This window comes from Nyctibius grandis, chromosome 18, assembly GCF_013368605.1.
Source record: "Nyctibius grandis isolate bNycGra1 chromosome 18, bNycGra1.pri, whole genome shotgun sequence".
NCBI lineage: Eukaryota > Metazoa > Chordata > Aves > Nyctibiiformes > Nyctibiidae > Nyctibius > Nyctibius grandis.
Genome location: NC_090675.1, coordinates 2,867,325 through 2,894,239, shown reverse-complemented (window position 1 = coordinate 2,894,239; position 26,915 = coordinate 2,867,325). Strand labels below are relative to the sequence as shown.

At 53.3% G+C, this 26,915-nt stretch overlaps 2 protein-coding genes across 3 annotated transcripts in view; both read right to left on the bottom strand.

The window, feature by feature from the left end:
* Positions 1-16,840, bottom strand: part of POR (cytochrome p450 oxidoreductase) — a 29,393-nt gene extending 12,553 nt beyond the window's left edge. Inside the window, exons 1-3 of one of the 2 annotated variants that reach the window (XM_068415505.1) lie at positions 16,761-16,829; positions 14,585-14,715; positions 4,315-4,507 (exon numbers count right to left, since the gene is read on the bottom strand). In XM_068415505.1, coding sequence (XP_068271606.1) covers positions 4,315-4,493 — 179 coding nt within the window. In that variant the 5' untranslated portion in view covers positions 4,494-4,507; positions 14,585-14,715; positions 16,761-16,829. Of the gene's footprint in view, positions 1-4,314; positions 4,508-14,584; positions 14,716-16,760 lie in introns of both variants that reach the window. The other variant, XM_068415504.1, reaches the window with a different exon arrangement.
* A 3,064-nt stretch (positions 16,841-19,904) lies between these two features.
* Positions 19,905-26,497, bottom strand: RHBDD2 (rhomboid domain containing 2). Its single transcript, XM_068415731.1, has 4 exons — positions 26,335-26,497; positions 24,773-25,174; positions 24,251-24,401; positions 19,905-22,105 (listed from the first exon to the last, which is right to left on the bottom strand). The coding sequence occupies exons 1-4, from the start codon at positions 26,480-26,482 to the stop codon at positions 21,691-21,693; spliced, it is 1,116 nt and encodes a 371-aa protein (XP_068271832.1). The 5' UTR covers positions 26,483-26,497; the 3' UTR covers positions 19,905-21,690.
* Between the last annotated feature and the right edge of the window lie 418 nt (positions 26,498-26,915).

Genomic DNA, 26,915 nt, shown 5'->3' with positions numbered 1-26,915 from the left:
ACATCCAGAAGTGAGAACACAGCCTGGGCGTTGCAGAGAAACTGAGCACTGCCAGCAAGGTCTCCTCCAGAGCAGCCTGCCTCCGGGCACAGCCTCTCCCCTTCCTCCTCCTCCTCCTCCTACCCCAGCCGGGAGAGGCACCCCGCTCTGCCCAGCTCCGAGTCGGAGCGATCCCGCCTGCCCACGGGGCACATCGACTCACCTCGCCGCGGCCGCCTCTTCCCGTGGGGCCGAGTACACGCAGCCCATGGTCGGGGCAGGGAGGAGGCAGACAAAGAGTCGCAGGGCAGCCGTGTCTGTCTGCGAGGGGAGGCGTGGGGGGACGGATCTAACTTAGCTCCGGAGCAACACGCGCCCAGGCCTTTCCATTCTGCCCCTCCTGGGCATTAAAGCCAAGCGTCAGCCTTTTGTTAAGGAGAAGAGAGTCGGCACAAAAGGTCCCGGCACGGGTCATAGCAGGAGTGGTCCTGTCCGCTCAGATCCTCGTGGCGGGGCTTCGGAAGCTGCCGGGTGGATCTGCGCAGTCCTGAGAAACTGCAACATCTGGCAGCGGTGGCAGAAAGGAATTAGGAGCGGAGAATGAAACCTCCCAGGATCCTCCGCAGCGCACGGCCCTCTCCCACCCGCGTGGAGCAGGGGGACGGGACACAAAACCCTCCCCCAGCCTTGTTACCTTGGAAACTGTTTATATCGCAGCTGCTTTTATATATATTCTTTTTTTTTTCTTTTAAAAATAAAAAAAGTCGATGTTGTAGCTGAATGAAACGATTCCAGACACTGCGTGAGCAACGCTCCGGGTAACTATGGCAGTGCCATTACGGAGGCGGCTCAAAGGAGTTTGTTCTCTTCAGGATCCTATTAAATTAAATTAGCGGTGGTCTCTCACACACAGGCAGGCAGCACAGAGAGCTAATCAGGCTCAGGAGCTGGAGCAATTCCTGCCACAGGAAGCCCTACAAGCACCAGGGAATGGATTTCTCTATAGCTGCAGAATAGAGATAAGCCCATTTCTGCCCCAAACAATGTTAAAGACGGGGGAAGGAGGGAGGGGGTGACGCCCTGCGTACCAGTCGATGTCTCGCCTGCGTCTCGCCAGGGCAACGGCCTGCACAACTCTGGAGCAGGGACACGAGGAAGGAAAGAAATCTGCGATTGTGAAACACGCAGAGGCGGCGCAGACAGAGAATAACAACAAATCAGTGCGTTCCCCAGCAATGCCACCGCGAGGAAGCGCAGTGGCCACGGCTGTGTGGCAATCGAGAGCCGCTCTCCCTAATGACATCTGCAGAGCAGGCCGCGGGGAAGGCCACTTGGGTGGTTTCAATTAAGCCTGAGAATGGTCAGAAGGCAAGTAGCCCTCAGCCGGCGGTACCCCGGCCTGCCCCACGCGCGGTGTGGTACACAGCACAGGTACAGGACGTCTCGTACGTGGGAAACCTCTGCATATGTTGGACTCTGTCCCTTCTCTGGGGGCTTCGGGCAGGAAAACAGACCCCGCCGAGCTGATGTGGCTTGATCGAGGCATGCTGCTCAGCGACAGCTCCCGATAACCCCAAGAGGGCACCGAGGTGCCAGACCCTACGTTCAGGTCAGAGACCCTGCTTGTGCTCTCCCACGTTGCAAGCAACCCCATTAAAGCTGCAGCCATCGTGATGCGTTGGAATCGCTGATCAGCGCTTTCGTCCTTCAGTCTTCCGAGGCTCAAGCTGAAGCTGGGGTCCAAAGTGACAGAAATGGTCGCCCAACACCATCACATAAAGCAGTTCAGGTCAGTCAAGGCAGAGCTGCAGAGAATGTGCTGAAGAAAAGCAGCACCTCTGAAGGTCAAGGCTCTCCACCTCAGCTGGAGACAGCCCCACCGAGGGCTCTCTGCCTTCACAGGTCTGGGACGGCTTCCCTGCCTGCAGACGGGCCTGCCCCTGCCTGCCCACGGACCAGCTTGCCATCTAGTCAGCCACGGGCAGCGGCTGACAGCGGGATCCTGTATCTTGCCGATTTGCTTGTTCATCAGAAAGGAAACTCCACCCCAGACTCAAGGATGACAGGAGGGAAGGAAACCTGAGGCTGAACAAGCTTGTTTTCCCCATTCATTTCCCTCCCACTTCCAAATGTCCCATAAAATAACACTGCAAAAGCTGCAGGAAGTTGCTGTCTCCGTCTCTGAGGATGGATGTGCCACCAGCCACAGCCTTGGCTTACAGGTCCATGCTGCCCTCAGACCAGCTTGCCACAATGACCACAGCAGGCAATGGCAGGGTCAGGCTTAACGTACGGGAAAAACTACTTTAAAGCCTCCTCCTGCGCTCTGCACCTGTCTAGCTGTCACGTTTCCAAAGTGAATTGTGTCAGACAAGGTCAGGAGCAACCTCACTTCTCCCTGGTTATCTATGACAGGAGGTGCTGCTCTTCCACAACCCTTGCAAGCAGCCACTGCACACAGTGCTCCCTGCCAGCCATCTCCCACGCAGACGGAGGAGGCAGCACGGACCCCACGCAAGAACCACGGGCAAAATACCAAGTCAGCTCAAAGCCAAACCCTCCAGCCAGTCGCAGAGGGAAGCCCACGTGCTGAGGTCCTGCAGTGTGGTGGTAACACACACCCGGGGTGGATAGCGAGCCCCTCTGCAGCGTGACTTCTCTGCAAGGTCACAGCAGCCTCTGGAAGAGCTGCACGTGATGGCCGGGGGGTGGAAACAGTCACAAGGACGGCGAGCACGGGAGCGATCCCGAGCCGAGCTGTGCCATGCCAGGATCTAATTTCAGACCGACAGTGCCGTTTCTCCAGCCAGCTTCGCTCTCGTCACCACACAGCCATTCTCGTTACAATTTCCAGAGGCAACCGCGTGCACAGACACACACAGCCCTCTCTTGCAGGCCTGAGAGGGGAAGTATCCTACCGACCCAACAAAAACTGCTAAGGTAAGGCCGAGCAGGCACGGACAGCCGGGCTGCTGCCAGCCTCGCCCACACCTGCCTGCACAAGGTACCGCTTGCTGGGTTTGATTTAGCTTTTACACACAGAGTAACAGGAGCATCAATCCCCTGCTGAAATGCCTTCGCTTATCACCAAACATCCTCATCCGAGCAGCCTACAGACAGGTTCTGCCACAGCTTCTTTCCACACCAGGCTGTAAGACTTTGAAATGAAGGGCTGACAAGTATTTCTTGCCAGAGCAGCACCCGCTAAGTGCCATGGGGAGAAACCCACTTCGTGCAGGACGCCTTGCTGGTGCAACTGTATGTGTTAAATCTCGAACCTACTGCAAGCAGCCAGCTGCTGCTTTTCCCCTCCTCGTGGCATGGCCTCACAACCAACCCCTCAGGACCTGGGGGGCCTGCAGTGAATTTGCAGCTGGCATTACAAACCCAGAGGATTCACTTCTGTTGTGTGGTTACCTTCTGCAAAGGCCTCACACTGGAAAGCACAGAGCTGGGCTAAGGCTGAGGCTGACCTTCCCTCTGGGGCAAACTGCACCCACGCAGGGAACAGATCCCAGGAGACCGAAAGGTGTTGCACAACACCAGCTCCTACGGTTTCTGCTGCAGTGGGTTTCGTATCTCTTTACTGCTCTTACCAATGCTCCAGGAGGAAACAGAAGGAATGAGCTAAAAAGCCCAGCAGAAAACTGTTGTTAAATTTGATACATGACTGAGACAAGGAGCTAAACGCACACAGATCTCCACCAACATGGCTCACTCCTGGTCCTAAGCCCTTTGCAGAAGACAGGGCAGAGCAAGGACCTCTCCCTCTCCAAATCCAGTCTCCTGATGCTGCAGTAACCTGCCATCAAAGCCAAGCAAGTTTCACAAGAGCTGCCAAGAAGCTCATGCCCAGGAACTATCTCCCAGCTCCCAAGAATATTTCTTCTCTTCATAGCTATGGGTAGATAAGATTTCTGATAGGAAACCTGCTTAAAAGCAAGTCCACCTTTCTCCAGGTTTATCTAAATATGACTTTTATCAGTAGACACAGAGAACAGCCAAAGCAATCCTTAAGAGTTTTGAAGTACAGCCAGGGGCTTTTCTTTTCCACCTTGCGTTTTCCTGCCTTGCCTGGGAAAGGCAAATTACTGATTTGGGCCACACGGTGGAGTAAGGCAGAGCCCCAGCCTGGCTCTTCCACAGGGATTTCTGCATTGCGAGGTCAACAGCTCTGAAGAAATGCATGGGGAGAGAACTGGACTTTCGGACTAAGTCCCCTCACCTGGTGACCTCCCAGAACCCAGCTGAGCTTCCCGCACAGCCTCCAAGGAGCCAGCATAAGCAAGATGAAAAGTTACACTCACCCCATGCTGCCTGAGAGTTGTTACTTACACTGATTGCATTTTGGGGAGGTCTGGGACTTCCTCCTTTTTCTTGCGGAAGAAGAACCAGTAAGTAAAAAGCCCGACGATGAGCGAGATGAGAAACACGTCTGTCATGCTGACGAGGGAGTCTTGCTGTGCAGTGTTGTCGGGAGGGGAGGTGGTGGGATCCATGCTGGCATCCTCCATGATGGTCAGAGGCACTGGAAGCAGAGAAACAAATGAACACCAGTGGTCACACAGTGCCACAGAAGACCAGGCCAGCACTAAGGGCTGTTCAGAGCCTGCTTTTCCACTATATGTTTACTCCTAGGAGCACAAGGAGTTTACATGTACCCCAAGGAGCCCAACAACTCTTTGGAGAAGGATTCTGCACCACAACACCGTGAGATCCTTTTACACCCCAAGGTATCTTACTGTCCCACCAAGCTTTTCCCTTCCCGTCACATCCATGCTGATCCATCAGAAGTGATTTCTGCTCCCCCTCCGCCAGCACCATCGGAGCAGCCCCACATTTCAGCCAGGGAGCCCAACCTGGCTCCTACTAATGCCCCAGCAAAACTCAACAGGGACTCATGGCCAGCCTTTGCTAAAGCCCTTACTCACCACAGAGCCTGTGGGGTGTTAGTGGGGGAAGATCCAGCTCCTCCAGTCACCCCACAGATCTGGGGCTTTCTCCCTCCTCTCCACAGGGTGATATGACATCCCAGACCTACTGCAGGACTGTGGCATGGTACTTCTGTGAGCACCCCCACATTAGGTCATTACAACACACATAATGAATACTTTTGATTTACTATGCACCTCCACACACAGATTGGATTTACTATCCACCTCTTTTTGGGCCTCTGGCTTCCCAGTCCCCTCCACTCTCTTCCCCAGTTTAACTTCCATCTCCTTGAATTACTCCTTTCCACTTGCCAAGGCAGTTTAAGTGACTTGTGACTTGCCCATGGCCATACCCAAAGTCTGTGGTAGCACAAGGACTAGTAAGTACCCAGCCCTCAAGTCCCCGACTAGCCCTATGGCCCCTGTCCTTCCCCTGGGGAGCCACCCATCACTCATTCCCTCCCTCCTGCTGCTCTGCCAAAGCTCTGCACTCCTCCGACCCTAGTTCAGGTCACAAGATTATCTTCCCAATGCACAAGGATGCACTCTGTCCAAGCAAACAGATAATTAACTCAAAACTTGATTTGTAAGGGCAAAGTTACTCTCCTCTTGTACTTGGGCATCCTGCCAACCCAGGAGACCATGGACATTTGAACCTGCACACAGAAAAGTGACTCAGAGCCGTGGGGGTGCCACCGGAGAGAAGGGACATGTCCCGTGGCTGAGCTGTGAGGGGAGAGTTAAGCTGTTCAGCAAATCTGTGCCTGCTGGAAAAAAGCTCTGGACAGCTTTCCTGGGGGGGCTGAAAGAGAAGCAGCAAACCCCACGTTGTGCCTGGGCTAAGAAATAAAACTGACTGAAGTTCAAGGTTGTGCTAATGCATTCAGGAGCCGGGAAGGAAAGGGAAGGTGCTGCTTAGGGAGCGCTACCAAAGGAGACCAGGTAAGGTCTTCAGTAAATAAGAACCCCTTGTTGTTACCCAACCAAGGAAAAGTCTAGCTCTGGAGAACACAAAGTACTCTGCCACGGGCCACCAGCTACAAAAGGCAGCCCCTGCGGAGGGCAGGGAGAAGCCCACAGCCTCCTGGCAATGATCATGGGTGGCCCCCCAGGTATTTTTGCAGCCCAACCAGCTCTCAGCCCCACGAGAAGTTTAATTCTGCAGAGAACTTGGCAAGTGACCATACTACGAAGGGCACTAAAACACCAACGCAAAGCTTCCCATTAGGTTCCCAGAGATGACACTAAGAAGGGGGGTGGAAGAAAAACATTAGTGATGCGACTGCAGACAAGCAAACTGCCTGTTCCTCTCCATCAGGCAGGTCACCCTGTCCTCCCTCCCTTGCAGACAGGCTTTCCATCACTGGATCTCAGAGCCAAGCAAGAGCTGGGTGGTATTTCTGTACAACTGTAGACTAAACTGTTAAGTTAAAGCCTCCACAACTGGAGCTTAGCTGCCAACAACGCACAGCTCCCAGCAGGATCCCCCTCCTCCTCTGTGCTGGGTTCCAGTAAATCAGTGAGTAGCGGGTCCAGCAACCGACGCCAAGGGAACACACTGGTGGGGGGGGAAAACATTGCTGGTTTATGGCCTTCACTAGTCCTTTCCCATGGCACATAAGGCAAAGACAAACCTTTGCTCAGAGGAAGCCATGAAGAAACCCAAGGCTGACGTAGACCACACTAAGCCGGTTTTGGGCAGGAGCTGCACCCCCTCCCTCAGAGCACCAAATCCAGCGCTCGAAGCAGCCAAGCCCTAGGAAAGCCTCCTTGCACAGGGCACAGCAGCATCCCTCGTAACAGACTGCACGTGGAGGAGAGTTTCAAGCTAGACACGTCTTCGGCGAGCGGCAGCCAGCCCAGGTGGGACGCACCCTGGCTGCACACGCCTGGCCCCACAGCAGTTCCCCTCCCAGACCCAGAGAGCTCAGGCGTGGGTATTCGCCAGCTGCCCTTACACGGGGTGAATGTGCTCCTGGAGTAAGCAGCAAGGTGAGGGCTACGTCACCAGCAGCAATTCATTGCCATGCCCAAAGCAGCAGAGCTTCTGGCTGCCCGGAGCAGAGGGGACAAGCAGCAGCCACGAGGGGTTTTGCTTTTCCAAGCCCCCGGGGGTGGTCTGCTCTCCCCAGCAGCGATGCCTTGGCAGGAGGCACCCTCGGGAAGGAAGCTCCCAGGGACGCAGCGTGGGCAGACGTGGGGGAGGAAGCCGTACTACCTCCTGGCCTTCACCACGCTGCAGCTCGCCAGCGCTTCAAAGGGGAAGTCTCCAGCTGCAGCTGGACCACCCGCTCGCTCCCCACACCCATAGGGAAGAACATCATTCCTGGAGGCTTATTGGTCTGGTGCCCAGACCAGAGTCTTGGTTTGGTCTCCTCTCTTCATTCCCAAGTCTCCATAGCATAAAGGTTATACACTGACCTCTAACCCTGGAAGGAAACACAGTCGTTTGCTAGTGATGGAACCAAAGGCACAAGAACTGCTTTAGTTTTGATGATGGGCTCCATCTGGTCCTGGACATATAGTTACTCAAGTCCTATATCTTATCTACAGGTTTTTCATTTTTGCTCCCCACCCTTGGAAAAAGGTTTGCTTAGATGTATCAAGGGAAAGGCAGAGGATGTGCAATTAAGACTTCATACTTCTATTTTTAAAGGGTTGTCGTAACTCAGGAACTATTTAACTCACTTCACCTAGCACAGGAAGGTTACTCCTCAGTTTATCTCAGTCTTATCTAGTTGGCTGTAACAATTACTTTCCAGAAGTTCACAGCAATTCATTTTCAAACACGTGTCCTTTTCTAACTTCCAGTGAAAAGAAACCTGACTCTTACTCAGAATTTAGCTGTCCTGGAAATCCTGCAGTCTCTGGAAGGACCCTGATAGAATCAGATCAGGTTTTTAAAGAGGAAAGGAAAAGAAATTTATGATGCAGAAGTAAAAGTTCTCCTGATATCAGTTTCAAAGGTAGTTATTTTATCCCCAAAGTTATTATATCTTCAATCAAGGTAAGACAGACTTCCATTTCCCCTTTTTTCTTTTTTTTTTTTTTAAACTCATGGCTCCAGTTCCTGGATCCTTGCTTACGCACACGGTATCTGGTGTAAAGCAATCAGTCTCAGCCGAGATGTGAGGCATCAACATCACACAGAAAAGTCACAACATTTTGAAAGATTGCAATCAAGCAATGCTATATTTTAGCACAGCTTTTCAGCCTCTGAATCCAGCTAAACCTGGGAGTTTGCTTGATACACAGCAGCTTGTAATCATTCAGATCACCGGGGACCCTCTCTGCACACATCCAGGCTGCCCAACAGAGGCACTTCCTTCATTAAAAATTGTATTCCTACTTCTCATGCACACTTTAAACAAAGGACTGGAAGCACTGCCAGTGCCAGGCACCCTCATATTCCCCACAATTTCCACATGGACTAAAACACTATCACGTCACAGCATTAAAAATATTAAAATATAAATAAAAATAGTATTACAACAAACAAGACGGGATGGGGAGTGCCCCAAAAGCCAAGCTGTCAGCAACCCGAAGAGATCTATCCCTCCCCCCATCTTGCACGCAGCCGACGGCAGCATTAGGAGATGGTGCAGCAGATGTCCCCAAAAGCACGCTGGAGCCCTCAACACCAGCTGGTGGGCACGGCATGAACGTGGCTGGGAGGTTTCCCTTTCTGTGAGTCACGTTGTAGTGTCTTCTAGTGACCACAAAGCCTTGTCTCTGAAGCTAAGCTGGCGATTTGGGCAGGAAGTTGGCTCTTGGAGGTGAAGTAGCCTTTCATTTATGCTTGTGATGAGTTTCAAGTATCTCAGGACAATGTGGCTTCCTGGTTACCGATCAGGACTGCAGCCTGCGACTCTTGCTCCAAAGATGAGTGCCCAAAGATGGGTGTCACCATAAGCATGCCACGACCTGCAGCGTCAGCCCTGCTCACATGAGGGAAAGGAGAAGGAGGACTGCTGACCAAGCACAGCCCCGGGCTGCTCCCTGCTCCCACCTCCGATAACCCGCTCCCCAGGCTCCAGCTGATCACAGCCTGTAGCACCAAGAAGCCCCCGAGTTCAGCTCAGCACAGCAGAGAGGGCTCCCCACGATCCTGGACACCCGCATGGCGATAGGCACGAGTCCCGCTGTGCCCTACGGACTCTGCCTGCCCTGGCACGGGGCAGCACAGAGGCTGCACCCTCACCTCCCATGCCCTGGAGCTTACTGAAACAGCCAGTTTTCCCAACGGGAACCAAGAGGCAGCAGCTCTATTTTGCAGTATATGCACACAAAAACCTGTGACGACTGAGTCAAAGGAGGAATCGAGTGACAAACGAATGCAATGCCATTAGTCACCAGCCACCCAACCCTCGCGCCGGTGCCAGGCACCGTACAAAGGGAGCTCAGCAGGGCGCAGGCAGCCAAGCCTTCCCCAGCCCGCAGCAAGGTCCAGGCTGCCTCAGCTAAACGCCAGCAGGGACACCAGGTAGCTGGTTTGAAGTCCATGAGGAATGAGCTCACCATGTACCTCGCAGCAATACCATCACGTCACCAACACAAGCCCTGGAGCACCCAGTTCCTCCACGCCAGCCGCCCCATTCCCATCCAGCGAGGACACCCACCGAAGGACTGCCTTCTGGCTTCTTAGGAACGGGAATCCATGCAAGTCACCACCACACCTAACAGCAGCACATGCTCAAAAGCCACCAGTTCAGACTGGCTTTTTGCAGTTCAGACTCCCAGTAAAAGCCCAGCACATCCGCACAAGAAAGGGGACAAAGGGGCACTGCTGGCAGAGCCGGCTTGGCAGAGCACTCTCCTTGCTCTCTGCAGCCACATGATGATGACCCTCGTGTCACTGACTCAGCACATGCACTGCACTAGTGAACGAAGCGGAAACACAGCTGCCACGATTTCCAGCGCTGGAAGCTCTGTGGGGCTGGGGATGTCAGCATTGCCACCAGATCTGCAAAAGCCACTTTTCTCATGGACCAATCTGTATTTCCTGGGTACAGGTGGGTGTGCATGACCAGATCCCCCTCCCCACCACATGCCTGGCCTGTCTCAGGGATCACCCTTTCTCTGGTGGTGACCATTCTTGCACAGGACCGTGGCACAACACAGATCAGGGATATGATCAGCCTCAAGAAGAAGCCTTAAAAAAAAAAAACACAACACAGTTTTAAACCTGAGACCAGTTATTTCCACTGGCACAGCCCCAGAAGACAGCTTCAGGACAGAGGGGGGACACAGTGTGGAAATGAGCAGCCAACTCATTCTCTTTGCACAGCACCGACCTGCAACCCAAGCTTTAGGAACAATTGCAAAATGAATAGAAACTAACTTAAAAAACAAAATAAAACACCTATGAGGGAAAAAAAAAGAAAACCACCCAGCAGCCCTCTCACAGGTCCCTATTCCCACGGCACCTGCAAAGCTGGTCGAGAGCTCGCACAGACAGCAGCACCAGAAGGAAGCCGCAGCAAGTCCCCGTCGCTCTGCACAGGGGTGGAGAAGGAAGAGAGTGGCTTACAAACAGGAATGAAGCCTTGTGACCAGCAAAGGGTTTTCCTCTTTCACCCACTAAAGATACAAGACAGGAGGGTTACTGATGTGTCAGGAAGAGGAGCCCCGCAGACACAAGCCCACAAGGAAGGAGGAGGGTCAGCAGCAGCAGAAAGAGAGCAGGGCTGTGGTGGGGATGGCATTGCTGCCCAGACTCCTGTGCCCGGTCTCTTCTGAACCCCACGGCAGTGAGGACTTCCCTGTATAGGCCAGGAGACCCTTGGAGCAAAACCAGATCACCTCTCATTCCTCTTCAGGTATGAATGCAACTGATTAGAATAAGAAATTCTGTTTACATCAGCCTGTGCCAGTTACTGCCCTCGGCAAGCCTCAAATTAGCTCTTTTCTCTTCCTTTTTAGTAAAAGGAGACCTGGCAAGAAGAGCAGTCCTTTCCAGAACAAAAGCAGACCATTGAAGCTGGCACTCAGATCCACGTTATTTAACATTGCCTTCAGCAGCCCTCGGATTAGCCTTTTCTGTGTAGCTCTGCCGGCAGAGATCGTGTCTCCCCTTGAGAAGGGGCCTTTGGTCTTGGGCAGATGAGTGGCCACGCTCGGTCTGGTCTGCACAGGCTCCCTGCTTTGGGTGGGCTCACCCTACAGATGAGTTCCTGGAGGCTGCACTGGGGAAACCTCGCCGCTTCCTCACCCCATCAGCCTCAGCTCGAGCACCCATGGTGATGCTTGCTGTGAAACAGGGCGACCACCACACACAGCGAGCCAAAGGCGTGCTTTCCTCATCACAGCGATAACGAGCGGTGGGCCAGGGCTGGCTTTCACCAGTGCCTGCAACCACAAGGTTTGGCTTTCCCTACGCAGGAAGGCTCACTACGTCTAGCACTTCCATATCACTTTCTTCCCACGTATTTAAAAAAAAATCCCAGCACATCCCACGACATCCCATTAACCACCATCAGCTCAGTGAAGAAGGGTGGAAAGCAGCAGAGTGCCTTTTTCACACAATACTGGGAAAGTGACTCTCCACGGGCCTTCTCGGCACTTCCAGCTACTCAGAAACCCCAGTCTAAACAGAGGACTTGGCTGCAGCAGCACCTCAAGCAGGGGGAACAAACACACACCCCACTCAAAGCTACTTTTTTTTTGGTGAAACAGAACAAATGACTCTCGCTGTGCAAGGTCCCTTCTAACCAGACCTTGACACACCAGCTCAGACCTCGGCAGAACTTCTATTTTAGGCACGGGACAGATGCAGAGCGCGCATCAGTCAGTCTGGAGCTTGAAATACTGCATATTTGAGCTTTCACTGTCACACTGGGATTTTTTTATGGCCAATAGTTCTTATTCAAGGACAGCAGAGCAGCTGTAAAAGCAAGGAAGAGAACAAGAGGAACGGTTTCTCTGAGCCAGAAAGCAGCTCTACCCCATGGGTACACCAAGGTGGGGCTATGCTGTAAGCCCAGTACACGGAACCAAAGCACTTAAAGCATTATCCAACGCAAAAAGGAATTCAAACTTGCCAGGCTGCCTTAAAAGAAAGCAACCCACAATGACTGAATTTGCACCCTTCCTTTCACCAGCTAAAAGCCCCTCTCTCAACATTTACACAAGGATGTGAGGCATCTCACCAGCTTTGGCACCTGAACACCTTCTTTCACGCAGATTAACACGAGCCAGCACAGAAAAAAGTGTTCAGGATTACAGGATAAACAAAACCTGAGAACAGCAGGTAAAGTGAACCCTCTGCTAATTAATACTGCTCCCCAGCCTCCCTTCCTCGGGGGGGACAAAATCAGTGCACCATGCTTCAGGTATCGTTTGACAGTGGAACAGGGGTCTCAGCACAGCCAGTGTTTGGGAGCTGGGACAAGACTGCAGGAGTTTTAGACCACCCTTCTGCCAACTGCTGTGGACACCACTCAGCCAAACCAAGTGCTCAGAGGGCTATGCCACAAAATCTCAGGAGCAACCCGCCGAGGCATGTATTTTGCATGGTTCAGGTCCTGTTTTTTTAGGATCAAGAGGGGAATATGGTATTTTTTCAGCAGCCTCTTCTGTAAGTGTCGCCACAGGTGGAAGTTCAGTGACAACGATCCTCCTCCAAACCAGCCGTTTGCCTCCCCCCTGCCTGCATTTGCAGAGGGTGTGATAAGCTGTGATTTTGCCTGCAGCCACTACAGGGAGGGGAGCACGACAGACAGGGCTGGTAGCCACAGACTTTGACCTCTTCCACCAGGAAAAGTTTGGACAGCAAAACCCTCTAATGTTGTTCTTGTTTGGAAGGTTTCCTTTGAAACTAACAGCTGGAAGAGCATCAGAGGCACATGGTTAAACAGATCACGCAAAGGTTTAAGAACTATAAAAACCTCTGATTAGAACAGTGTGTTTTGGGGATTTATTTATTTAAAGAAAACCAAGCACTGTTTGTATGGAACTGGGACATTTTGTATTTATAAGGTAGCTCTCCTCTGAGTACACGAGAGCTTTTCAGACATTACATGCCTGTCTCCTATGTTGCTGTACGGGAAGGAGGTGTTACTGCACAATCCTTACATCATGTGGTAACTCAGCAAGAGAGCTCTCCTCCTGGTCGCAGACCCAGGCTTCACATCTGGCTGCCCTATTAGAAGTGTGTGCAGTCACCCTGTGAGCCTCCCTGCCCGCTGTGGGTAAGGCAACCTGAGCTGTATTCTAGTTTTTTGAACATTTGGGACATACAGACAACTACCCAGCCCAGTCCCCTGCAATCACACCCAACCACCTGCACCAGCAGACCCCAGAACATCAATCCCGTACCCAAAGCGGGTATCCCTGGGCCAAAAAGGGACACAAGGCCACAGGACAACAGACAAGTCAGGCAGGGAATAAGTGGGGTCACAGGCTGAAAGGCTGATCCTGAGTTGCAAAAACTGCAGCTCTCCAACTCCACACTCCCACCCCAGTACAGTCATCATGAACAGAAGATATTTGATACGGGATATTTCTTTCCCTTCCTAAGACGAGCTGCTCCTCCTACCTCCAGCGGTTACGCACGCAGCCCTGTTACACAACCAGGGCTTGCACAATCCTCGCAGGCTTGCTCCTCCAAAGCGTGAAGTTAGCTAGAATCGAGAGATGCGAGCAATGACCGGTGACAGCAAGTCAATAGATGCATTTCACAAGCAACCACGCAGCAAGATCCAGCGTACTTGCCAGCACTGCAAAGACAGACTACTAAACCATCCCAGCAGACTTGCACATGCACTGCCAGAGCCAGATTTTCCAAGGAGGAAAATCCAACCCCATCTTTAACTCCAAACCTCCCCATCTCCTACTCCATACAGCAAGAAGGGAAAGGAAAATTCGTCAATAATTCTATGTTATTCCTTGCAAAGGAATAACTGGAGGCCCAGAAGTGGCTGATAACTGATCAAGAATGCTACAATAATCTGCCACTGTAGGTCAAACTCAGCCACTCTTTGGACTCGTGGCCCTAGAGAAGCTATCAGAGATACAAGCGCTCCTCTTCCGCCCTTTCTGGATTCCATGACTGATCAGCAGCACACAATCGACTTGACTGTTTACTTGGGGAGAAGCAGCAAGAGATTAGGAGCAGCCTGTAATTATTTGTTCTGATGGATGAAATTTCAAACCCCATAAAAAACCCAGCCTTGGCAGAGGTGCACCTCTCACTGCAGGGCTCTTGACTCACTCTCAACAATAGCGTGTATAAAGTAATCTCATCACTCGGATCAAATGATTGCATTGGGAAAGCAACTTATGCAAGTTCTACGAACCGTGCTTTTAGAGGTACGAGAGCCCACGTCAAGAAACAGAACAAAGTTCAGTGTCAGCGGAGGCAGCTGCCGGGTGGCTTTCTTTTACCCCAGAGGAAAGGGATGAGGAGGAGATGTCAGGAGCGCAGAGCTGAGCAGGGAAGCCTTTTCCCTAGTCGCTCAGTCCCTGAGCAAATACGTTATCTTGGCTGCGTTGCAACAGCCAAAGGGAAGAGTAAAGATCAAAGGAGATTTCAGTCCAGACACAGTTCCACGTGCCGCATTTGCTGCGGATGAACTCCCGGCCTGTCAGGTCTCGCTGCCAGCCAACCTCCCCAAACCCGACTCCATCCACAGCTGCTCCACAGCCCGCAACGCTCAAAAGAGAGAGGTTACCTTGCACCAACGGCTCCGCAAGCAAGCGCTGATGGGGCCCGTGAGCTCCAGCACGAAGGGCAGCAAACAGCGGGGAAAGCTTCCCTCGGGACAAGGAGTTTTGGTCGTACGGCCCCGTCGAGCTCCTCCAGCTGCTTTGGAAGACATAAACTAAAAGTTGCAGAAGGCACTCACTTGCTTAACTCTGGCTACCCAGAAGGCACCAGCCCAGAGATTATTGACTGAACAGAAAGTGATGCAAAGCAAGAGGGTTTTACTCTGTCACAATTACAGCAGGACTAATTAACAGAGGGCTAAGCCGGTGACTCTACCTCCTCCTTCCTGCCCACTCTTCACCTTACTCTCCAAGGCTTTTACGCTAGATTAAAAGAAAGTGCTCAGTTGTGTCAGGCTTTTTTCCTGTGGTGATGGTATCCTCCCTGCTTCTTCCCTGCTTTATGGGAAAGTGTTTTGCAATAGAGTTCTCGAGCATCCTCACGTCCACATGCAACACAGAGGACTCTCCAAATCCAGACACGCTGTGTCGTGCACACCCTGTTTCAGAGCAATCAACCATCACAAGATGCATCTGCAGGAAAACAGAGAGCTGCACTGGGACAACGTCAGCTTCTCCAGGAGTGGCCTGGCTCACCAGCCCTTCCCCAACAAAACACCCATTTCCTCACCTGCACCAGATTCACCTGCAAGTTTGCTTTTCACGTGCACAACAGCTCATCAGGATTTCTCAGAGAACTACAGAAATACTGAAAGCACATTTCCTGCTATCTAGCAGTAGGGGTGTGTACACCAGTGCACCCCGCTAAGCCCAGCTCTGTTGGCTACCAACTAAAATCCCGCAGCTCCTCACTACGGGGCACACAAAGCCCTACAGAAGGACGGATGTCCTCACCAACACTGTTTCACCTTCAGAATTCAGAAACAGAGACTTGAACCTTCCTTGTACTTTTCCAGCTTCTCAACTGGATACGTTTCTGCTTTTTAAAAAGAGCTGTGTAAGTGCAACCCCATTTCAGTTTTCCAAATTAATTCCAATTAGGCAGAACACCTCAATGATCCCTCTTCTCTATACGCACTCCACCGAGCATTACTATTTCTTTTCTCACTCTGAAAGCTAACCCAAGCTAACCCATGGTCTAAACACTGGCAGACCAAAGCATGCTCCAAGTTGTGCCAGCTGTGCTTATCCTGCAAATTAGATGACTTCCTAATAATCAGTTCCACGATGATGACTAACTCCCAACCCCGAAATCCAGGTCTCTTCACCCCCTCCAGCTTTACTATTCCCAAACAGGGAGTTCTCCATCATTTCCTTTGACAAGCACATTCCCTAAAGGGATAACTTCACTCTCCAAAGCAATTCCACGAGGAAAAGACAGGGAAAACCAGTCCTCCAACACTCCAAAAGTTTATGAAGAGAAATAGACAGAATAACAGCAAACCAGCAAAAGTGTCAGCCAGATGCCGGGAATAACTTTATGCAGAGAAGGGCCAGAAAAAGAAGTTCATTGAAGGCTTTTAACCAGCAACAGCCGGGCACGGGGTGAGTACAAGCAACCCTCCAGCGTGCTGTGGCAGCGAGGCAGGGCAGACATCACCCCGGAGCACCCCTCTCCCTGGCTGCCAGCCCAGGACCTGCGGCAGGGAGCAGTGTGGGGGGCAGGCAGGGCCCCAAGCGCTGGCTCCCGCCCTGCATCGCACCCATGGCAGAGACCCTGGCACCTGGGTGCTGGCAAACCCCCTGCCCCACAGCCCCCAGCGAGCCAGGCACGACAGGGCACCCCCCCACGCCCCAAATAACAAGGGGCCCACTCATCCCAGCCCCCCAATAACAGGGAGCTCCAGTCATCCCAGTCCCCCCCCAAATAACAGAGGGTCCAGTCGCATCAACCTCCCCCCGAACAACAAGGGGACCACTCACACCAGCCCCCCAGTCCTCCCAATAACAGGGGGCCCAGTCACACCAGTCCCCCCATATAACAAGCGGCCCGCTCACCCGAGCCCTCCCCTCTCCATCACACAGGACCCCGCTGTCCCAGCCCGACCCCCCTCAGTCACAGGGCACCCCCGGGCCCACCCTCCCTTTAGCCACAGGGGACCGACCCAGGGCCCCGGTTCACCCGGAAGCCGCCCGCCATCCCCGGACCACCCCCCCAAGGGCCCACCACGCAGCACCCACCGCCCCGGCCCATCCGACGCTGGCGGCGCCGCCCGCAGCCCCGGCGCGGCCGGCACGTAGCGGGGATGGCGCCACCCGGGCACACGCGCGGGAGGAGGTGGGGGGGGAACACGCTCCGCCCCCGCTGCTCACGAATGGGCTGCGAGCGCTTCCGCTGGAGGAGATCCCCCCTCTCTGCGGCGGCGCGGTTGGTACAACCCCACGGTCTTAAAGGGACAGGGAGCGCTGGGGAGGGGTTAGGGGCATGGCGGGGGGCTGGGGTCAAGGGTCAAGGCAGGCGTCAGGGAGCGGTCGGGGTGCCGGGGTCAGAGGTCGGGGTGGGCTGGGGGTGCAGGGGAGGGGGTTAGGATGAGGGTGCGGTGTGGTGAAGGGTGGGGGTCAGGGTGCGGAGGGCTGGGGTCAGAGGTCACGGTGGGGTGCAAGCAGGGGGTCGGGGTCAGGGTTGGGGCCAGCACTGGGGTCAAGGTGGGGTCAAGGTTTGGGGTCTGGGTGCGAAGCCGCGTTGGACACTGGCCCTGGCCGCGCCGGGAGCCCCGGCCGTGGCTGTGCACGGGGGCGGCGCGGTGCCCCCCAGCCCCCCCGAGGCTGGCTGCCCCGGGGCAGGGGCTGGCACCCAGCCGCAGGTCACCGCCACCCCTCCGTGGGCAGGAGGGGCTGCTCCGCCTGGCCAGCTCACAGCCAGGGCCAGCGAAGGCCCCTGATTTAACCGCAAACCAGAAGTCTCGGGTGCTTCGGGGAGGCCTTTCTCCTGCTGCCACCACGGGGAGTTGCACAAGCAGCTCCGGAAATGTCCCCAGCTGTCCCACAGGAGAGGTTTCACAACCCGGACCCCCAGACCCCGGCTCCCGCGGGCACCAAGGGACTGGTGCTCTCCTCCCTCCTTGTTTTGTGAAGCTGGGTCACGACTCCGCCAAGCCCAGCCTGGCCAAAGCCAGGAACGCAGCTTGCCCCGACCCCCACCGAGCAGCCCCACAGCCAGGGCCCCGGCCCTTGGCATTGCACAGGGGTCACCCGGGGGCTGGCTCCCCTCCCTCGGCCAGCCAGGCGCTGGCACGTACGAGGTCATGGTCCTGCCACTGTCACTGTGTTGACACTCACTTCAGAGTCAATAAAACCCTCGGGGAAGGTGCAAAGTCTGTGGTGGCCAAGCCGGCCGGCACCCGAAGGGCCAGGAGGGGTGCAAGGCAGGGCACTGGCCCAAAAAGCACCGGCTCTGGGGTAGCGATGCCTGGGGCTGCAGGGACACCCCCTTTCACGACAGCATCCCAGCAGAGGGCTCAGGGGCGTGGGGCTGCCCCGGCACCGCTGCCACCCGCATTGGCTCTGGGATTGACCCCGTGGAAGCTCCCCAGGGTGACTCCAGTCCGTGACCATCCCCCGTGGGGTAAATGGCCGCGGGTTAAAGATGGCAGCAGCCAGGATGCGCCTGCACCAGCCCTGAGGGGACATCAGGACAGAGCTGGCCCATGGTTTGGGGTCATCCCTGGGCCATCAAGTGTCCGGAGTGGGGACAGGCATTATGGCACAGCCCATCCCTTCTGCTCCTGGCGGGGAAGGCCGGACTTGATGTAGGCCCAAGTGGGTTCTGCTTCCCCGTGTACCCCCAACCCCTTTTCTCTGGCACCACTGTGGGTGCAGAAGAGCAGAGTGGATGGAGCCAGGCTCTCCCAGAGCATCCCTTCTGCAGCAGGACCACTGCCCCCAGCACACGGAAACAGCCAGCTCAGCTCCCAGTGCTCATCCCTGGACTCTTGTCACCCTGCAGTGACACCCGAGGACACGGGGGCAACCCAAGGGGCTTTCCAGACTCCCTGGGCACCCTGCCTCCGGGGCAGATGCAATCCTAACATCGAAAGGAGTGCCAGTTTACTGAGAAAGCACCAGAGTCACAAAATACAAACCTTCAGGGGCAGCTATCCCAGGCTGAACTGGGGGTTTATGGAGTTTTTCCTTTTTTTTTTTTTTTCCTCCTTTTTTTCTTTGTTTCCTGCTTCAGCAACTCTAATTCTCTGTCTCCCCTCCAAGGAAATGACATGGTATTGCAACGTGTGATCAGTAACGTCGCTGTGAGCTCACGCAAGTGCCAAAGCCCGATGAGCTGATGATTTTTCCCTCCCTCTCTTACAAATTTAACTCCTCCTTTCAGCTTTCAGATACATTTGCAAATGTCTCATCCCGACCCCTTCTCTCTCTCCCAGTAATTTTGCTTCCCTGGGTGAGGAGTTGTGGGTTTGCCACCAGCCCTGAGGACCTGGGACTTGCTTGGACTCTGCTGCTGGAGAAGCAGAAGGTCCTTGGCCAATTTATACAACAGCGTTTCACTGTGAAACGGCTGCTCTCAGCAAAGGCAGGGAACTGACTTCACCTTAAAAAAAAAATCTTTATCTTCGCAAACGTCTGTCTGAAGGCCACTGAACACAGGTACAACATTGTAAGCGACAGGTAGGTGCCGTGGCAGTCGTGCAGCTGGACTGAGAGCAGCCCTGGGGACATGGTGGAAGCCGTAGAGATCAGAGCGACCAAGTGATCTGCCAAGCTCACCAAGCAGCTCACAAACGAGCTGGGAGCAGAAGGAAAAAACCCAAACTGTGGTTTTGTGCCCATCCCCAGGGCTCACCCACAAGGCTGTGGCCGTTGCCTTGTCCCAGCATGGAAAGGTTAGTGGCTGGCACCTGCTCCCTCACACACGGGCATGTCCCTCCGCTGCCGGGGCCAAGGGGTCCCCCTTACCTGCTGAGAGGAGGTGTGCTGATGCTCCCCACACCAGTCAAGCCTGGGGCTGTTCTTGCTGCTGGCAGTGACACTACGGTGACTTTTACAGGCCAGGGCTTCCTTTACCTCTGTAAAACCATGAAACTACTCCCTGGAAACACACCACCCCTTTGATGCCTCTGCAGGGAGTGAATCTGATAACAGTTGGAGAGGAAAAATAACTGGTTCCCAGCCCCACAAGCGTTCTCCAATGCACAGTACCTCTCATCCCTAGTGCGTGTCCTTCGCCACCAGCCAGACGCGCAGCTAGCACCCACCAGACGCCCCCAACCCTGCCCCACAGTCCCCGTCACACCCGGCCCACCACCCGGAGGGGCACGCTCCAGCTCCCCACTTGAAAGCAAGCCCAGAGACGTAGCAGTTTGTCTTTCAGATTGTGTTTCAAGTTTACAATTTGGAGGTATGCAACATTTGCGATTGCTACCAGTCCTCATCACCCTTCTGCATGTTTCTGGAAAAAAACAGTGATAAAATTCCTAGGTTTACAGACAAGGATCTCAGAAGGAGGAAAATCAAGGCACTAATGAGAGCGGAGTATCAACATTTCAATGTTATCTCTAGCATTTCTTTCCTGGTATTAAAAATATGCTTTTAAGTTCTGAACAAGCATCTTACCCTGTTCTTGCTCCACACTAAATATGTTCAATGCAATTGGTGTCAGCAGGAAAAACAGAACCATGAAGTCAAGTCCACTTGTGATCCCACGGAGGTGTGAAACAATCAGGAAGGAGATGGAGCAGGCCACCAACTCCAGACGTCCCACCAGCTCCAGGCTGGTTCCCAAATTGCTGCATCCTCCAGCTGCCAATGCTGCCCATGAGCCCGGGCTCACTGATAGCATGGAAGACCCACGAGGCCATGGTGGTTTGTGGGGGACACGTTAGGCACTGCAAGAACATCTCCAAGAGCAGTAATGGCACTTTGTCCTTCATGTAGCACTTTGGTTTTTTCTTTGGAGCACAACAAAACTCTAAGCAAAGAGTCAAGAGCGATAGCTGAGATTCTGGCTGATTTACAGACACAGAGACAGCAGATTCCTCCTGGGCATGGCACAGTACAGCAGCTACACAGCTGGAAATAAAGCTCAAGTCCCACCAACTCGACCAAACTCCTTCGTTACTGCCACAGGCAGCAAGCACTGCATCCTGCTCTGAATCCCTTGCTGAAAACTCCCCTCTCCCACACACCTTTCCAGCAGCTCTGAAGAAAACAGAGAGATTGTGCTAATATTGGTGGCTGAGACATCTAAAGCTGAGCAGTATGAACACCCCCAATGGAATTGCTACGTTCCAGTTAATTCTTCTAACCCATTGTTAAGGTCCCTTCCAGCTCCTTGGATTTATATACATTTGCTCCACAAATGCCCAAAATCCCTTATTGAAGAGTCTTTGCCTGCATCCGAGGTTGCCTGATCGACAAGAGCTGGCAACACAGGCTAAGCTAGGGCGGTGCTATCAGATAATGAAGGCACATGTTGATGCATGCACAGACTGCAGCTAAGAAGGACCTTCAGCAACTTAGAGCTGTGCTTTGGGGGGCATAAAAGGGTGTTCTCTATTCTGTCCTCTTGCCCCTGCCCTGGTTTAACAAGCCCCCTTCAAGGCAGGCGCTTAGCGAAGTCACTAGTAGAACAGGTATCTGTCCTCCTCCACTCAAATATTAAGTTATAAATTAAGGCTTCCATGATTTCAACCTCTTTTGGGTCCTAGCTCCATCACACCTGTGAACAAGAGCCTCAGTGTAGATGGGACATGTCCTTCTTCCTGCAGCCTGGTGAAACCCCAGATTAGTCCAGTGTTTCGACAATTAGCCTCCTAGCTTGAGTCGGGGAGCTGATGCACTGTATCTCTAGCAGCAGCATGGAAAAAGGCAGCTGCTAGATACAGCAATTTAAAAAAAGACTCCAAAAAGATGAGAAGCGCACAGACATGATACAGTCCCCATCCCCCAGCAATATCAAAAAGTAAGAAAAAAGAATTATAAAGGAAAATTAATTAAAGTAGCCTGCACCAGGGAGCAGGGGAATGGCCGACAGTGGAGCTACCAACCCATTCCACCAGTCACGCCAGATACAGCAAAGATGCCAGCAATGCACTGCTGTGTGAGCATCATACAGCAGTCCTGCCACGGTATGAGAGTCCCACTGCTTTCTGGAGGATCAGTCCACCTGGATTCTTGAAAATTCAGCTGAAACAGGAGCCACTGTGGCTGCTGGGTACCCTGATGGTTGCTGAAGCCCAGCCGGGGGGCCCACGCCTGCGGGTGTCTGTGGATCGGTCAGGCACACGTGCTGCAGGGGAGAGAACTTGCCCAGCTGGCAGCAGTGTCCGGGCGAGGCTCCAGTGTGGGCCTGCAAGTAACACTCTCCGAAGGCACCTGTGGCTTGGCAGGGGGAAGAAGGGAGGCTGTGTCCTGCAGCGTGGCCGTGCTGAGATCCCCCGTGTCCCAGAGCATGGCCACATCCTGGAGCACAGCTGTGGGCACTGGGGTGCTGCATCTGGAAAGCAGGAGGAGCTGGAGGCGAAGAGCAGTAGTAGCTTTGTGTGGGATAAGCACCTGGCGCAGGGTTAATCCTGGGCAGGAAGAAAACAGGAGGTTACACTGTGTTCAGAACTGGCATTGCCTAATTAGCACTGGAAGTGCCCTGGGGGTAGATTTCCTCCAGACCAGTGCTCAGAAAGGTCACTGCCATCCATCAGCCAGACTCACTACAACAAGAGAAGCTCTTATTATAACCAGCACTTGAGTAAAAATAGGTTTAACTGACCTCCCAGGACAGATACTCCCAGTCCCAACCCACACCAATTCCACACCCACTGAACGAGCACAGTTCTTGGCCCCAAGTCTCCTTGTGCAAGGAATATCCAAGCCAAACTGCAATGCTTTAAGATCTCTGTACACATCCTCCCTGCCTTCCACTGAACAACACATCTGCTAAGTCACAGCTGCCAAGTGTTATTTATCAAGAAGCCATAAAGGCCTTTGGTGCGAGTAAAAGCTCAGGGTATAGAGCGAAAAGGGAAGGAGGAGATAGTTACAAATAAAATAAATCATTCAGAAGGTCTAGAAACAGCCTTTGCCAGCAGAAGGCATGACTCATCCCACCGAAACTATCCAGAGAGAGGCAATCTGCCCAGAAGCCAAAGCCTCTGGGACTTCAGGAGTGCTGCTCAGCCCACGCACAACACTAAATGAGTGCTGAGAATCAAGACAATATTCATGAAGACCATGACCACCAGATTCCCAGCAAGAATAAGAGACTGGTTCACGCTGGGATTTTGGGGCTTGGATTTCTTTTTTTTATCTGGGATGTGGGTTTGGTTTGGGTTTTTGGTTTGGGTTTTTTTTATTTGTGGACACAAACACGATGCCAAAGCCGGGACGTCCTAGAAATGTCTCCTGTCTGGTGGCAAGTTGATGCCTGAAGTCTTATGAAAATTTAAAAAAACCCAACAAAACCCAAACCATCAAGAGCTCTTAGTTGGGAATAAGAATCAAAATAATAAATATTAAGCCCCAGAAGCACATACAGAACTTGTGTCTAAGACACAGAGACATGCAAATTCAGCTGCAGAAATGGAAACATCCTAGAAACACCTTCCCACGCCCTGCTTGATAGTCAAATGTTTATGCAAATATCTTTGAGCCAGAACAGTCTATCTATGTCATCTCACCTAAAGAAAGCAGGTTTAGACACAGATCTGAGATGCTGTGCGCAACAGTTACTAGCAGAAGCATTAAATCTGTGCAGACAGGGGCTCAGCACGCAGCAGGACAGTCCCTCCTCCCAAAAGCACTTGCACAGAAGGCAGAGAGTAAAACCACAAATGCTGCTGGATCTGCCCGGCCTCCCCTGCAAGCACTCACACGTTTGAGTGCCCTCATGGATCTGGGGTGCACTCCTGCTGCAGGCAAGGGTTTCTTTTATGGTTTCCACGTGGGCGAGGGCAGATGCAAGCACTTAGGAATGCTTCCACTTCAAAGAACACTTTACAGTGAGCTGATGGCTTAAACAATACATAGAATTTAACTTTTAATAGAAAACCATCCTTCCTCTGTGAAACTGAAATGACATGTTAGAACAGGAAAAAAATTGACCTAGATTTTCATGCTTTTTAGAATACAAGTGAGTTCTCATGGCTTGTTACACAAACTTAAACCCATTCCCAAACGTCAGCCACGGGCCCCAAGGTTTCTTTTCAGTAAAGCAATCTTGCCTTGACACTGAAAACACGCCTTGAAAGGTCTACACTGAACTTCATAAGTCACATCTTTAATTTATAATGCTCTGCTTTAGTAGATTTGGACACAACTCACTTCACAGCATTCCTGGGAAGTGAGGCGGGGCAACGAAAGATAAAGATCACACCCCAGGGAGCAACACAGCCGGGAACAAACGCCTAAGTCCTAAGGTTAGGGCAGAACTGCATGACTTAGCTTTCACATCAGCCAAGCTGTGATACTTTCACATGTGTGCACACTGCCCTTGCAGCAAATGAGAGGTCTTTCATCTCAATTTAGCTTTCACTGAAAGACCTCGTTGAGTTAATGTGTGATAACGTATTAGTCACAGCACTAGTGTAACATCAGTGGTTCAGTGAGTTCCCCGTAACACCCAGGATTTGAACACGACAAGCACATTACAGCTTTTAAAGGCAATTTAATGCCTCCACATTCCCCTATATCATAAGATCTTTCACAGGAACTCCTGTACTTACTGGCTGCTTTCGAAAGCTCTTCTCTCTGCTAAGGACGCTGGGATGTATTTCAGCCCTGGTATCCTCTTTAGCAGACTGAAAGGGAACACCCGGTCCAGCTTAGAGCCCACCGACTCTGGAAAATCCAAGCAGAAACAGTAGCCAAGGCCATCTGAAGCGAGCAGCACGTTAAGGAGGACTGCAGAAAAAACACACTCCGTTTCTAACGCAGCCACACGCAAGCTCCCTCTGGCCACAAAACACCTTCCCTCGAGAATTCTCCCAGTTCTAACCCGCACCACCTTCACAGACCATCGCCCTTCTCAGCTCCACGATCTCTGCGTGCACTAAAGCCAGGTGAGAAACAAATGCAGAACTGGGTGTGATGAGGACCAGCAAAGCCAGAGAGTCTTTAATGCAGAGCAAGAGCCCAGGAAACACCATAAAGCCAGTGCATCTTGGCAATGAGAACCACAGCACGTCCTCCCCCTCGTGAACAAGCCATCCCACTCTGGTTCAGGGCTTCGCACTTGGAAAGGATACAGGCTTCCCCAGCTAGGAGCCCACACAGGTTGATCAAGAGAGAAGAGCGGGGGATAAACCACGCTATGCAGAGCATAAACCATGGCACCAGCACCACTGGAACTCTAACCCAAAAAAACAGAGTCCTCTTCATCCGCGAGCGGGTGGTGGACACACCCAGCGTAGCAAAAGCTACTGGCATGAATCCTTTGGCATCTTCCATCTCTGACACCCTCGAGACAACAGTCTCGAGTAAGAGGTACAGGAGGGCAGAGAGGACAGCAAACGCGATGGTGAGGAAGCAATGCTTCACAGTGCCAACGTTCTTCTCAAAGCTGCTGGCAAAATACCAGATGATAATGGCACCACAGGTCAAGGATATCAGGTCCTCATAGACAAAGATGTAGGTAACCAACCTGTGAACTGAGCACACCGGCACATTACAGAGGCAGAGGGAACAAGGAATATGTTTTAAACCACTACAATGACGTGCTCGAGCAGAGGGAGAGCAAGGCTACAGGATTAATTAATAGCCTTCATTTCTACCCTGGCATAGAAGAGAAGGAACTTGAGGCCTTTAAAACCAGGCATAAATAACCAAATAGAGTTAAAACGAGTGCTGTCTTGGGTATCACAGACATACGGACTGACTCTTGCTGCTTCCTGGGGAGCTGCCTGGAAAAAAGCAACAGCACCTGTAGTAAATTTGAGTCTCATTGAAAGAGAAGGCAAGAGACATAAAAATGATTGTTACGGTAACTATGATTTTGCTCAAGGGATAAATACTTCTTAAACTGCTAGAAGGCTGATTTTTCCTCACAAAAAAAACAGGCTGGAGGTTATCAGACCTCAGAAGTGCTCCCAGGCTCTCTGGTTAGCCGTTCTCCTGGGCACTCAGTGAGGACTGAGGCAGAGAGTTCTCCACCTCCCTCCCACCAACCTCAGTCCCGTTGCCAGAAAAACAGCAGTTGGAAGATATAACCTGGTGCAACCTGCCTGCCCCACTGGAGACATGCGAGGAGATGGCAGAATTCACCCATCAGCTCAGAGCACTGGGCTGCTGAAAAAAATGACTACACGGAGGTGAGCAGGAACATGGGAATTAAAAAGTGTGATAAAAAACTGTTCTGCGAATACCAGAGGGACTGAGGAAAGCAAATCCCTCAAGCTTCTAGCAGCATACCCCCACTCTGCAAAGTGTCAAGGGCCAGAGATGGGGAGCAGCCTGGTACAAAGGGGCTGAGATGGATGCCCAGCAGGCTCGGTGCAGGTCAGGGAAGGGGCTAGAGAGGGGGGAGCAAGGGGCACAGTGCGGGCCCCGGGGAAGGCCCAGAGAGGCGGGCCATGGAGGGAGCAGCAGGCTCGGGGCGGGACGTGAGGAACTCCCCAGAAATGGGGGCTGAGGAGGAGAGCGCCAAGGGGTTCAGGGCAGCACAACGGCGAAGGCGCGGAGAGGAGGGAAGCAAAGGCTCGAGGGGGATCCGGGGAAGGCCCGGAATGGGGGACCGACACGGGGGAAGGGGCCGGCGAGGCGGAGGGGCCAAGGAGGCAGCGGCTGCTCCGCCCCGGCGGCCCCCGCTCACCTTCCCCCGCGCGCAGGGCGGCGGGCCGCAGCGAGGCGGCGGAGCGGGCGGCGGGGACACCCCGCAGCAGCCCGGGCGCGGAGGCGCCGAGCGACAGCAGCAGCGTGAGGGCGGCGGCGGCCGGCAGGCGGCCCCCCCCCGCCGCCATGCTGCCGCGCCCCGCCCGCTTCCGGCCGCCGCCGGAAGGCCTGGGCCGTTGCCGTGGCAACGCGAGGCGCTGCGGCGCCCCCGTTACCATGGAGACAGGCGGGGGGTGGTTTGGGGCTTTTCCCCCTCCTTTTAAAAAATTTTTTCATTATTATTATTTTTTCCTTTTCCAGAAGTGAAAAATATCCGCGGGAGAGGTGTGAGCTATCGCAGGAAGCCCACCCCAGGCGGCGTTACTGCCGGCCCCCCCCCACGCACAGCCTCCCTCCTCCCTGAAGGCCCCGCAGAGCAGGGAAGGCCCCGCACGCCCCGTCCGCTCCCCCCTGCCGCGTCGCGGGGTTAGGCTGGGTGGAAGGGCCAAGTGTTTCCCTTCACGTGTGACGGATGGAGGTGGAGAGGAGCACCTGCACCAAAGCTGCGTCTGCCCACCCACA